This window comes from Leptodactylus fuscus, chromosome 2 (genome assembly GCF_031893055.1).
Source record: "Leptodactylus fuscus isolate aLepFus1 chromosome 2, aLepFus1.hap2, whole genome shotgun sequence".
Lineage (NCBI taxonomy): Eukaryota > Metazoa > Chordata > Amphibia > Anura > Leptodactylidae > Leptodactylus > Leptodactylus fuscus.
Window position 1 is genome coordinate 22,169,130 of NC_134266.1, and position 14,046 is coordinate 22,183,175.

A 14,046-nucleotide genomic window follows, 5' to 3' on the forward strand; every position below is an offset into this window, starting at 1 on the left:
GCTGTTGCAAAACTACAACTCCCATATATTAAATATTTGACCAGTTTTTGCTTCCAAATTTTTTTTCCCTATTTTCCTCCTCTAAAACCTGCGTCTTATAGTCCGAAAAATGTATCAATGGATGGTCAAGCAAATACAGGTAAAAGCAAAAAACAATACAAGAAATATAATGGGAACAGTAGAGAGACGAAGGCCAGAACGAATCCATAATCCAAATCACTGAGAAGCAGTGTAGAGGGTCTCCATCACACAATCAAATTTTAGAATTTTTCCTCTAGCCCCCGCCATTCCTGAGCAATCCATACACATGCAATCCATAACTCAGGAACGGTGGGGGCTATTGAAGAAATTCCAACTGCGCTGGAATCAGTAGATCGAGGGCCTATTAAAGGATGCAAAAACCCAGAGTTTGTGGCGAAAGGCCCCCTTAACCATTTCCCAACACCTGCCATTCTATATCGGCAGCCACACCCACCACGCTTTCCTTGTATTACACAACCACGACACAGCAGCATTGCCTGCAATGTGAGTCCGCTGTGACCGAGGCATTTTTTCAATCTCCCTCCCCTTACTATGACAGCCGGGAGCCTATTGACGTCTTATGAAGTCCTGCATGCAGAAAAGTAAATAAATAGCAAGTACTTGGTATGGCTATAATCATAAGAACTTGCAGAATACAGGTAATGTCATGAGGCGTCTCACATGCAGTTTTCCTCTAATTTCACCCCATTCTGATTTTTTTCCAGCTTCACCAATACATTGTATGGAATATTACATTTCCAAGTACAATCTGTCCAGCAAAAAATAAGCCCTACTATAGAAGGAAAAAAAAAGTTGCAGTTATTAAGCAGTTTTGATAACTGAATTTCATCTCTTTGCTCCGTTCTCTTTGCTGCAGATATAGCATGCCAATAGTCCGGATTTGGACAGGAAAATCCTGCAAAACAGGTGGGAAAGGGTTTTGTTTATGCAACTTTACCCCAAAAATAGGCATTTTAGGGTTTTGTTCCTGGTCATTCCTAGAGCCCCGTCCGGTGCCGCAGCTTCAGATTCCGCATTTTATGTGGACCCTGATTGTGTTTACTGCTACAGCACCACACCTATAGTTGTGGCTTTGCTTGGTACTGCAGCTTGTGGGCTAGTGGCGCAGTTCACTAAACTGCACCGTGTTCACATCTGTCTTTTGCTCAGTGAGATTTTTGCTGCATTTTTAATGTCCTGGGGTTAAACTAATAATAAAAAAAAACAAAAACGGAGGCAATAATCTGCGAGGACTTACTGTATATACTCAAGGCTGGACTGCCAATGTCAATGCGTAGAGTGCAGCCATATATGAGTGCCCTATATGCAGTATCATCCGTAGACAATGCACAGAAGGAGCATGCTGCTGTGTGTAATATACAAGGATACACAGACAGAGCATGCTGGTGCTTGTAGTTCCATAACAGCTTTCTTCTTTAGGTAATTGCAAGGTGTGGACGGAAATCCTGAGACCTGTGATTGTAAAGTAGCAGGAGATGCCTATGGTATGAAGGGGAATTATCAGATTGGACACTGGTTTGCTGCTCCATCCTGGGACTTGTAGTTCCACCGCAGTGTCAGATACTCTACTTTACCCAATGCAATGACTTATTTTCGTGTCCCATCCTTGTATCTAGCATGCAATGTTTATTGTGCTCTAGGACGCCATTGTATAAGTGCAAGGGTATCCTGAGACTTGTAGTTCCACAAAATGATTGCCTGTGGTCATAAAATTGATCTGCGGTGAGCAGCCGGCATCATTCTACTCTTATAAGATATCAATGGAGCCATCATGTATACAGTGTACTAAGGGCATGCTGGTGCCTGTAGTTCCACAAATGCATTTGCTGACCTATAGCTCCTCCATCAGTCAGGGTATGCTGGGAGTAGTAGATATTGATACATGTGAGTTTACTATACTGATACAAGGCATGCTGAGACTTCTGGTTCCACCCACACTTGAGTGACACAGCTGCCTGTCACACACTCAGCAGGTGAGGGCTGGCTCCTATCTGTCTTCTAGGGGCTGTGAAGACATCTCCAGCCTACTACAGCTCCACTGTGTGCACAGAGTCCTAGGGGTGGTCCCTGAAATGCTCATTTAACAAGAGCAGACTGTGCAGGGAAGAAAGAGAAGTAGAGGCAGAAAGAAGGAGATGAGGATGAGGAGGAGGAGGATGAGGGTGCTGATACTTTGTACTTACATGATGCTGACTTAATCACCACCCTGCTCCTCCACTCCCTGCCAAAACATGGAGATTAGATTTGCTTTCATCAGTAGATTCCCAGCAAAGGATTCAATCAGCCCTGCTACTTGCCTGGGAGTGAATGTGGCTTAATCTGCTGGAGATCTGGAGGCATTGCCTGCTCCCTGCTCCCTCCTCACTTTCTTGCTGGCTGGTGTGCAAGAAAGCAGAGAGAGCAAGCTGAGGATCCTGCCTGCAGACTGGGGAGCAAGCAGAGGAGCTTGCCTGTCGTCTGAGGAGCCTGCCTGCAGACTGGGGAGCAAGCAGAGGAACCTGCCAGCCAGCTGAGGAACCTGCCTGCAGACTGGGGAACAAGCAGAGGAACCTGCCAGCCAGCTGAGGAACCTGCCTGCAGACTGGGGAGCAAGCAGTGCCTGTGGCCAGCAGCTGGTGGAGCTTCCAGGGAGCAGCAGAGATGCAGTGATGGGCTAGAGAGCTCTACCAAGCCTGGGAGCCAGGAGAGTGACTGAGCCTTAGGATGAAGTGGCCATCAGTGTGGCCCCAGCTCTAGGACCTAGCAGGCAGCACTGACCCCATCACTGTCCACCATGGACCCCCCTGGCAGCCGTGGACTTCTTCTCCCCCTGCTCTGTATTTTCAGTGTGATCACCCCCCAGACTTCCCAGCAAGTCCTAAGGATTGGTGAGTACCTGCCATTGGGGAAGGGGGGGGGGGGGACTTTAGTGCAACTTTACAAGTCAACTGTGCACATGGTCCTGTCCGTCACATCATGTCTGCAAAGTACAGAGCATCACGTGACAACTAGTGTCCTAGTTTTATCAGTGTCTGGGAAAGTTGGGTGGCTACTAGCTCTGCTAAGTTTGCATTTACCCCCATCCTTATGTTTCTCAGACGTCTCACCGGATAAAGTATTATCATACACACAAAAAAGTGGGTGACGCCAACTAAAAGGTCCCTATATTGGATACCACCCAACTTTCCTAGGATCAGATATGATTATAAATAGTATAATGGAATTTTGATCAGGTTAGCGGGAGACATTTCATATTGCACACATGGATCTCTAGGCTAAGCTTCGGTATGCAGTAGTCTAGGAAAGCTGGGTGACGTCACCCTATTTCCAAGGCGTCACCCAGCTTTCTAAGGATCAGATATTACTAGGAAATGGGTGATATATATTTTTAACTTAGCAAGACACCACAAATGACAGTGACTGAGAAAGATGAGTAAGAACAGATGACATAACAATAAATATATATCTTAAATGTTGCAAAATTGATATCACCCAGCTTTCCCTGGAACAGATATGAGTAGGAAATGGGTAACAGATTTTTATTTAACTTAGCCTAAGACGTCTTAAATAGTAGGGACTTAGAATGCGGGAGATCTGGGTAACAGTACATGAAATATTGATAAATTGATATCACCCAGCTTTCCTGGGATCAGATATGATTAGGAAATGGTCAATAGATTTTTTTTGTAACATATCATGAGACACCACAAATAGCAGAGATTGGGAAAGATGAGTAACAATACATGAACTGTTGCAAAATTTATATCACCCAGCTTTCCTAGGATCAGATAGTATTAGGAAATGGGTATTAAGTTTTATTGAATTTAACCTAAGATCCCTCAAATAGTAGAGACTCTAAAATCTGGTAACAATTAGGTAACAATACATGAAATGTTGCAAAATTGACGTCACCCAACTTTCCCTGGAACAGATATGAGTAGGAAACGGGTAATCGATTTAATTTAACTTAATAGAAGACCCCTCCAATAGTAGCAGTGGGAAAATCTGGGAGAGTTGGGTGACAATACATGTAATGTTGCTAAATTGGTGTCACCCAGCTTTCCCAGGATCAGCTATGACTAAGAAATGAGCATCAACATTTCACCCAGCTTTCCAACAATCAGATATCTCTAGGAAAGGGGCTGATAGATTTTATGACTGGGAGCGCTGGGTAACAACACATGAAATACTGCTAAATTGATATCACCCAGCTTTCCAAGGATCAGATGTGTCTAAGAAAAGGGTAATGGGTTTTGTATAACCTAGCATAAGACTAGAATAGCCGTGACCCGTCAGGATGGAGAGCAATAGATGTAAGGTTGCTAATTTGATGTAACCCAGCTTTCCCTGGAACGGATAGGACTAGGAAATGTCTTACTAGAACTTTTTGCTGTCTCACATGCCATTGGATAATATGTCACCTAATAACTAGGTTGGGATTGTTTGAGAAAGCTGGGTCATAAATTGGATGCCATCCCAGCTTTCTCAGGAGCAGATATGACTACTATAAAAATATAGAGTTTAACATGAGACCTCTCACATGATAATGGACAATACATTGCTGGATATCTAGGCTGGGATTTGGAGCACAGTGCTGTGGGAAAGCTGGGTGGTAATACACTGGATGTCAACATAGTAGTACTTTATACCTGGGGTAGTAATATGGGAAAGTTGGGTGAAATATAATAAGCCCTCACACTGGATAATGTATTAGTAATCAATGCCTAGGAAAGCTGAGTGGCAGCACTAGTAATACCATTATTTGGAATGTCACCCAGCTTTTCTTGGATCAGATAATACTAGGAATCCTCCATCTACCCTCTGATGAGACCTTTCATATAGTAGTTGTTATAGTAATATCAGAAAGTTAAAAATCGTGCCATGCTGTAGTCTGGGAAAGCTGAGTGTCAACATCTGTAATATGTCGTCACCCAGCTTTTCCTGGAAGAGATGTTATTAAGAATATTAATATTTTGTAGCTTTAGTAGTAGTATATGTAGAAGTAACTAGTTTTACCATCCCGAAATATGGGAAAGTTGGGTGACCCAGCTTTCCCTGTAACAGATATGATAAGCTTTTTTGTCACTTAGCAATGGGTTATCTATGTCTAGCTAGGTCTAATATTCAGGACTATGGGAAAGCTGGGTGAGGACACCTGTAATAATGCTACATTTGACGTTACCCAGCTTTCCCTAGAACAGATATGAGTTAAAAAAAACAACAGCTGAATAGATTTTTGTGTGTTACCTGTCACTGTGTCCTGACAGTAGCCTGGGAAAGATGGGTGGCACCTAATGCAGAATCCACCTCAAAATCAGCTGCAAACTCCTCTGTGTGAACAGCCCCTTAAAGTAACAAGATTCTGCTGACTGGACTGAAGAATGTGACATGTATTTTATGTACTAGGGGGCGACAGTGAGCAGCAGAGAAGTCTTATCATTATTTTCGGTGTGTGTTGCCCTTTAATAACCCGGGGCTATTCTTGCGATCACAGCGATGTACAGATAGCAGACAATTACACCGCCCTAATGAGATCCATGGCCGTATGATGGATGTGCAGCATGACGGATTTACGCACACGCAGTTACAGCGAATCGCAACGTCCAAGGATTTTATTACTTACAATTTGTGTTTTGTATTTGATTTGTGATGACTTTAAGGTAATTGTCCTTGTAAAGTCGTGGGAGATCCTATAAAGATGTCGGGGTCGGCGGCACCTCCGGCTATAAGGCTGTGTCCATGGGATGTGGCTAGGGGTCAGTTCTAATGATCAGCATTTATATAGGGCTACGGTATATGGTGGCGCCAGGTAAATAATGGTTTATGTTTCCCATATTGGAGAACGGGGGGCTTGGGAATACGTGAGCCTATTGTACCGCAGTACCCCTATAATAGTGCCTGTCATAGTGCACCTATAATGGTTACCAGACTACCCCTATAATAGTGCCTGTCATAGTGCCCCTATAATGATTATCACAGTACCCCTATAATAGTGCCTGTCATAGAGCCCCTATAATGTTTACCACAGTACCCCTATAATAGTGCCTGTCCTAGTGCCCCTATAATGCTTACCAGACTACCCCTATAATAGTGCCTGTGATCGTGCCCCTATAATGCTAACCAGAGTACCCCTATAATAGTGCCTGTGATCGTGCCCCTATAATGCTAACCAGAGTACCCCTATAATAGTGCCTGTCATAGAGCCCCTATAATGTTTACCACAGTACCCCTATAATAGTGCCTGTCATAGAGCCCCTATAATGTTTACCAGAGTACCCCTATAACAGTGCCTGTCATAGTGCCCCTATAATGTTTACTACAGTACCCCTATAACAGTGCCTGTCATAGTGCCCTTATAATGTTTACCAGAGTACCCCTATAACAGTGCCTGTCATAGTGCCCCTATAATGTTTACCAGAGTACCCCTATAACAGTGCCTGTCATAGTGCCCCTATAATGTTTACCAGAGTACCCCTATAACAGTGCATGTCATAGTGCCCCTATAATGTTTACCAGAGTACCCCTATAATAGTGCCTGTCATAGTGCCCCTATAATGCTTACCAGAGTACCCCTATAATGCTTACCAGAGTACCCCTATAATAGTGCCTGTCATAGTGCCCCTATAATGCTTACCAGAGTACCCCTATAATAGTGCCTGTCATAGTGCCCCTATAATGCTAACCAGAGTACCCCTATAATAGTGCCTTTCATAGTACCCCTATAATGTTACCAGACTACCCCTATAATAGTGTGTCATAGTGCCCCTATAATGTTTACCAGAGTACCCCTATAATAGTGCCTGTCATAGTGCCCCTATAATGTTTACCACAGTACCCCTATAATAGTGCCTGTCATATTCACCTTACACTAGCACCCCTATATAATTACTGGCACAGTACATTACACATACATGCGGTAAGGCCTTATACACCTGGTGTATTCTGTATATCTGTAGTACTGAATCATACGTAGTCAGTATGCCGATCCTGCAGTATAAGATGATATGTGTCCAGTATAGATGTATATATTTAGATTTCTGTAGCTTTGTATTGGATCTGCTAATGGATTCTCCTTTGTCCGCACTACTTTGCCTTTACACTCTATTATCATGCAATCAAACAAAGAAAATATGACAATTATTTCCTTCGAGGTCACATGTGAACACAGTCTTGTGTCACTCGCGCCTGAACCGATGTGTTCACATGTGATTTGCGACCTAACGTCATACCCCAGAAACATGAAATGTTAGTCGGCCATCTTCATGAGTGATCTCTTCTCCTGTCTTCTGACAGACACCTATTTTGAGGATCTTGTGAACCCCCTCCCTCCCCTGAAGTATTTGCCATGTGTGCTCTCCTCTCTCTTTACAATGATACACAGCCTGTGCGATTTACTGCAGACCTTATTTTGTGTATGTTCCCTCTCTAACTATATGTTAACACAGTGATCTTCTCTCCCTGGAGACTTGGATGGTTCCCCCATCTACACACTCTGATCCGCTGTCTACAACCTCCTCTGTCTCCCTGCGGCTGTCTGTAAGGCTATATGCACACAAATGTTGGTAGAAATTGGTCCGTTCATAAACAGCACATAAATGATATAGTTCTGCCCCAGGGTCACAGCACTCACCCGTAATAATACACAAGCGTGTATATGGGGCCACAGAAAAAAATGGGTCAGTGTGCTAGCTGTGAAAAACATGGCTACCACACTTACGCTGGGTTCATACCAGCGTTCGATCTCCGTTTTCAGGTTGCATGCAGAAGACGGAAACCTGTCATGGCGAGTCCGGCCGTGAGCGCCGGTGAGTGTTTTATGCTCTCCGCGGCTAAACCATTTTTTAAAAACCGGACACAGAGTACTGCATGTCCGACTCTGTGTCCGATTTTAAAAAACGGTTTTGCCGCGGAGAGCATAAAACGCACACGGACGGAGACTTTTCAAGCCCATTCAAATGAATGGGCTTCAAACATGCCGGCAGGTTCCCGTCTCCTGCCCCTGTTTTGTGCAAGAAATGGAAACCTGCAGAACGGAGTACAGGCGCAGATGTGAACGAGCCCTGACAAAGTACGACAGCGTGGAGATAATACTGAGAGGATTGGAAGAGCACTGACACAGCCAGGAGAACAGCATGGTGAAGCAGCAGGACAACCAGCTATGTGAAGGAGTTACACAGACTACACAGCGACACAATGGAAGGGCTTTTTCTCATATTGACTGTTTAGAAAGTTGCTCCTTAGAATTTAAGAATTACTTCAGTACATATGGCCTTACATATTAGAACTTTTCTCAGGCGACTTGGACAATTTTTTTGTTTCAGGGCATGAGGTTTATGGATAGAGGACAAATATGATTTTAGCATAACCCCTTTTAGCTTATGGGTGGCGAGTGTCTCCATAACAGTGACAGCAACTATGCCCCCCAAGCTTCCCATAAAAGTGACAATACAGGTGACTGCCATACAGTAACCCTGAAATAAAAGTGATATAAGGGTGCGTTCACACGGAGTAACGTGCCGCATGATGTGGCACGTATACGGCATGTGAGAGTTTGCGCACCGTAAGAGCTCCCATTGATTTCAATGGGAGCCTGGATCGTATACGCCGCGTTATTTTGCGGCCGTGATTTTGCGGCTGCGGCAAATGAATGAAGGGTAAATTCTCATGGAGGAAAGTGTAGAGGAATTTGAGGTGGGCACGCTCCTCGGATCCTCTTCATTTTGTCCCCCTGGCTCCCCGCGATGGAATGGCCATGATGTTATAACGTCCTGGGAGCCTCGACCCTGCTTTTACTTGCTGGCTTAGTAGCCCTCCTGGGAATTGCCCGGCTTGCCCCGTCTCGCCGGTACTCTGCTGCATGCGGTGTAATGTATATTCCTGAACGTCTGAGCGATCCGCAGGCTGTTGTGTGGTAAAGTAGCTGTTTATATCTACTACTTTATTTTCCATTTACGTGCACTCTAACCGAGGCGTAATTATATATCACAGCAGTGGAACAGATTGAAATGAGATGAGAAGGTAGCAAATTGGAAAGCGTAGGAAAGCAACAACTGGGAGAGAGATCAGAGAAAAGATAGAATGCAAAATACGAGAACAGAACAAAAGAAAGATCAGTCACAGGCAGCGCACCGAAAGGGAGAAGCTACTCCAATGCTGATTTTTTTTTCCTGTTTTTTTATGTTTCCTTCAAAAAAAAACAACTTTAAAGGCTAAGTGATTGATATTACTGTGAGCGCTCCAAGAAAACAAGGGTTAACGTCGCCAACCGTTCAGATGAGAATGACACACTGCCCAATATTAGTATATAGTATACGGTATTATATTATGTTGATTGTAATTGCTATTATTATATTCTCTCTCATTAACTGGACTCTTTGGTCTGACCCTCAGAGCAAAAATCAAAATGAGACCCCCTCCCATTCCTGGTAGGAGAGAAGGGCAGAGTGACCCCTGGGATGGTTTCTTTTACCGTTATTTGCTAAGATTGCAGTGCCTGCGAAAAAGGATATATACGTTACAGCTGACATGTACAGTACAATGAATCAACATAAAAGGATGAGCAATTTTGTAAGTACATCACATTACGTAGCCTGTAGTGATCCTGAGTTCCATATACTCCAGAGCTGCGCTCACTATTCTGCTGGTACAGTCACTGTGTACATACATTATATTACTTATCCTGTACTGATCCTGAGTTACATCCTGTATTATACTCCAGAGCTGCGCTCACTATTCTGCTGGTACAGTCACTGTGTACATACATTACATTACTTATCCTGTATTATACTCCAGAGCTGCGCTCACTATTCTGCTGGTACAGTCACTGTGTACATACATTACATTACTTATCCTGATCCTGAGTTACATCCTGTATTATACTCCAGAGCTGCGCTCACTATTCTGCTGGTACAGTCACTGTGTACATACATTATATTACTTATCCTGTACTGATCCTGAGTTACATCCTGTATTATACTCCAGAGCTGCGCTCACTATTCTGCTGGTACAGTCACTGTGTACATACATTATATTACTTATCCTGTACTGATCCTGAGTTACATCCTGTATTATACTCCAGAGCTGCGCTCACTATTCTGCTGGTACAGTCACTGTGTACATACATTACATTACTTATCCTGTATTATACTCCAGAGCTGCGCTCACTATTCTGCTGGTGCAGTCACTGTGTACATACATTACATTACTTATCCTGTATTATACTCCAGAGCTGCGCTCACTATTCTGCTTGTGCAGTCACTGTGTATATACATTACATTACTTATCCTGTACTGATCCTGAGTTACATCCTGTATTATACTCCAGAGCTACGCTCACTAATCTGCTGGTGCAGTCACTGTGTATATACATTACATTACTTATCCTGTACTGATCCTGAGTTACATCCTGTATTATACTCCAGAGCTGCACTCACTATTCTGCTGGTACAATCACTGTATACATACATTACATTACTTATCCTGTATTATACTCCAGAGTTGCGCTCATTTTATCGGTGAGAGTAAGCTTTTTATTTTCGCCTCATATCAGCCATTTTTATCCAGTACATACATTGAATATATATATATACAAGATTTATCCCCACTCCTATAAGATCACGGGGAGGTCACTGTATTCATCTTGGTGCACTCAATAAAGCAGACACATCACTTCATGCCCCATAAAATTTACATCCGCCTCTGCTGGTGGCTGGGTAACAATGAGGTGATGTAACGTGTCCAATGTCACGGAGGACAATGGGCTATATTTGGAAAACATGGCTTTTGCATCAAACATCCCATAGGAGTAGAGCGGAGGACACGGACATTGATGTTACTGTGGTAAGCTCAGACATTAATCGGGATTCCGCAACTACAAGAGACTCAGCCCGGGAGAATCCGGCTATAAATGATGGGGATGTTCATAGGTGACGGGATCTTCAGAAAGTGCACCAAAAAGTGTGATATGGGTTGTTGTAGTTGTCAGCTTCATAGGGTAGTCCATGATAATGTCCCTCATGATATAATGTGGCTCGTGCTATCATATATATGAGCACAAATCAGAGTATACTTATAATATTAGATAAGATGTTATCAGTTATAGCCACAATGCCCATGTAAGAGCCACAGTGCCCCATAACAATGACGGCCATAATGCCCATGTAAGAGCCACAGTGCCCCATAACAATGACAGCCACAATACCCATGTAAGAGCCACAGTGCCCCATAACAATGACAGCCACAATACCCATGTAAGAGCCACAGTGCCCCATAACAATGACAGCCACAATGCCCATGTAAGAGCCACAGTGCCCCATATCAATGATACTCACAATGCCCATGTAAGAGCCACAGTGCCTCATAACAATGACGGCCACAATGCCCATGTAAGAGCCACAGTGCTCCATAACAATGACAGCCACAATGCCCATGTAAGAGCCACAGTGCCCCATATCAATGATACTCACAATGCCCATGTAAGAGCCACAGTGCCCCATAACAATGACAGCCACAATGCCCATGTAAGAGTCACAGTGCCCCATAACAATGACAGCCACAATGCCCATGTAAGAGTCACAGTGCCCCATAACAATGACAGTCACAATGCCCATGTAAGAACCACAGTGCCCCATAACAATGACAGCCATAATGCTCATGTAAGAGCCACAGTGCCCCATAACAATAACAACCACAGTGCCCATGTAAGAGCCACAGTGCCCCATAGCAATGACAGCCACAATGCCCATTTAAGAGTCACAGTGCCCCATAAGAATAACAGCCACAATGCCCATGTAAGAGTCACAGTGCCCCATAAGAATGACAGCCACAATGCCCATGTAATAGCCACAGTGCCCCATAACAATAACAACCACAGTGCCCATGTAAGAGCCACAGTGCCCCATAACAATGACGGCCACAATGCCCATGTAAGAGCCACAGTGCCCCATAACAATGATAGTCACAGTGCCCATGTAAGAGTCACAGTGCCCCATATCAATGACAGCCACAATGCCCATGTAAGAACCACAGTGCCCCATAACAATGATAGTCACAATGCCCATGTAAGAGCCACAGTGCCCCATAACAATGACAGTCACAATGCCCATGTAAGAGCCACAGTGCCCCATAACAATGATAGTCACAATGCCCATGTAAGAGCCACAGTGCCCCATAACAATGACAGTCACAATGCCCATGTAAGAGCCACAGTGCCCCATAACAATGATAGTCACAGTGCCCATGTAAGAGTCACAGTGCCCCATATCAATGACAGCCACAATGCCCATGTAAGAACCACAGTGCCCCATAACAATGATAGTCACAATGCCCATGTAAGAGCCACAGTGCCCCATAACAATGACAGTCACAATGCCCATGTAAGAGCCACAGTGCCCCATAACAATGATAGTCTCAATGCCCATGTAAGAGCCACAGTGCCCCATAACAATGACGGCCACAATGCCCATGTAAGAGTCACAGTGCCCCATATCATTGCCAGCCACAGTGCCCCCATATTACAACTTCGATCTTCTCACGCTTTGGCCCCTGTAACCGGCTTTGTAAGTCAGACTATAGTTCAGGAAAAAGATACAAAACACATAATATTTAGTCTGCAACCAGTGGCCCTTATGTTTCTTGTGCGGCCCCCATCTGTTGACAGCTGCCTTTACTATTGTATATATCACCTCTTAGCCCCGCGTACCGTACTATATGACCTACAGGTGACTACAAGAGATGATATCTCCTATATAATTCATACGAAAAAACCTGACACCCAATTCTCCGACATAAATGTGCTGACCTCCTCAAACTGCATTTCCATAGAAAAGTACACAAGTCGAAAAGGAATGAACGTTATCGTAGTCAGCGATTCCTCTTGTGACCACCAGGGGGCGCTGTTCATAACGTTTCTCGGATTTCATCTATTTTGTTTTACTTTTAACTAAAAACGAGAAAAAAATCAAACCCTGTAATATTTATAGCGAGCGTCAGAGCGCAGAATAAAGAGTTGCCAGGATAAAAACCCATCGTCTCGTCTGAGGTTAGACATTACTTTTCTTCTATTTTGTAAGCGCTTTCTGCATAACTTTCCTTCCCGCTGCGTCTCATATGTTGAGATGTTTGAATTATTTAGATGATATAATTGTGATGTTAATTAAATCCTCCGACAAGGAGCCCCCCAATATGACAGCGGTGGGGGATAGCGTATACGCATCTACCTGTATATACAGGCATTAAAGGTGACGCCGAGTTATAGAACGCATATATCACCTACACTGAAGATAGGATCAATGGGGGTCCGACTATTAGAACCCCCATTGATCACGAGAATGCCCCCCATTTGACGCATGCTACTTCTCTAGATTGATGAATCGGTACTGCCATACGTGACCACCGCGCCATTCAAACAGGGGAGACGGGACATCCCATTCTCACCATCGTGGGGTCTTAGTAGTCAGATCCAGGCAATTCTTTCCTTATTGTGCTCCATTTCGGACACAATGGTGACCCCGATTATAGAAAACCTTCTTCTGTTGCCCACAGCAACCAACCACAGCTCGTTTCCTCGTGTACGTTCACATGGTGGATTTTGGCGCTGGTTTTTAGGTAGATTCTGACTCAAAATCTGCACCAAATTCCACCCCGAGTCAATGTATTCAATGAGACAATATGCGTCCAATTCGATTTTGCGCAGATTCAGCTGCAGGTCCTGCGGCAAGCGAAAGCCGCGGCGGAAAGTTGTAGGGCTAGAAAGCATGGAGGGATTGACCTTTACACCGTGTGAACTTAACCACAGGGCCCAGTCAGATGTGTATGATAAACGGGCCTAGTCGTTCGGGAGTGTCGAGCCGCGGACACTGGGGCGAGATGGAGCAGGACGCTTATTTTTTCCGATCTTAAGGGGGTTGTCTGGGGACTTCTTTCAACGGTTTCTTCATGCTGAACCCTGGGTCACGTGTTTAGCCCCCGACTATAGTAAAACTAGCCCCTATTGCATAGGTGTGTGCCGTTAGAAGAGGAGATAGGG

At 44.2% G+C, this 14,046-nt stretch overlaps 1 protein-coding gene across 6 annotated transcripts in view; it reads left to right on the forward strand.

The window, feature by feature from the left end:
* The first annotated feature begins 2,554 nt into the window (after nucleotides 1–2,554).
* Nucleotides 2,555–14,046, forward strand: part of GRIK1 (glutamate ionotropic receptor kainate type subunit 1) — a 266,952-nt gene continuing 255,460 nt past the window's right edge. For all 6 annotated transcript variants that reach the window (XM_075263453.1, XM_075263457.1, XM_075263454.1 and 3 more), the window contains exon 1: nucleotides 2,555–2,909. In XM_075263453.1, the coding sequence (XP_075119554.1) occupies nucleotides 2,816–2,909 (94 nt within the window). In that variant the 5' untranslated portion in view covers nucleotides 2,555–2,815. The remainder of the gene's footprint in view (nucleotides 2,910–14,046) is intronic.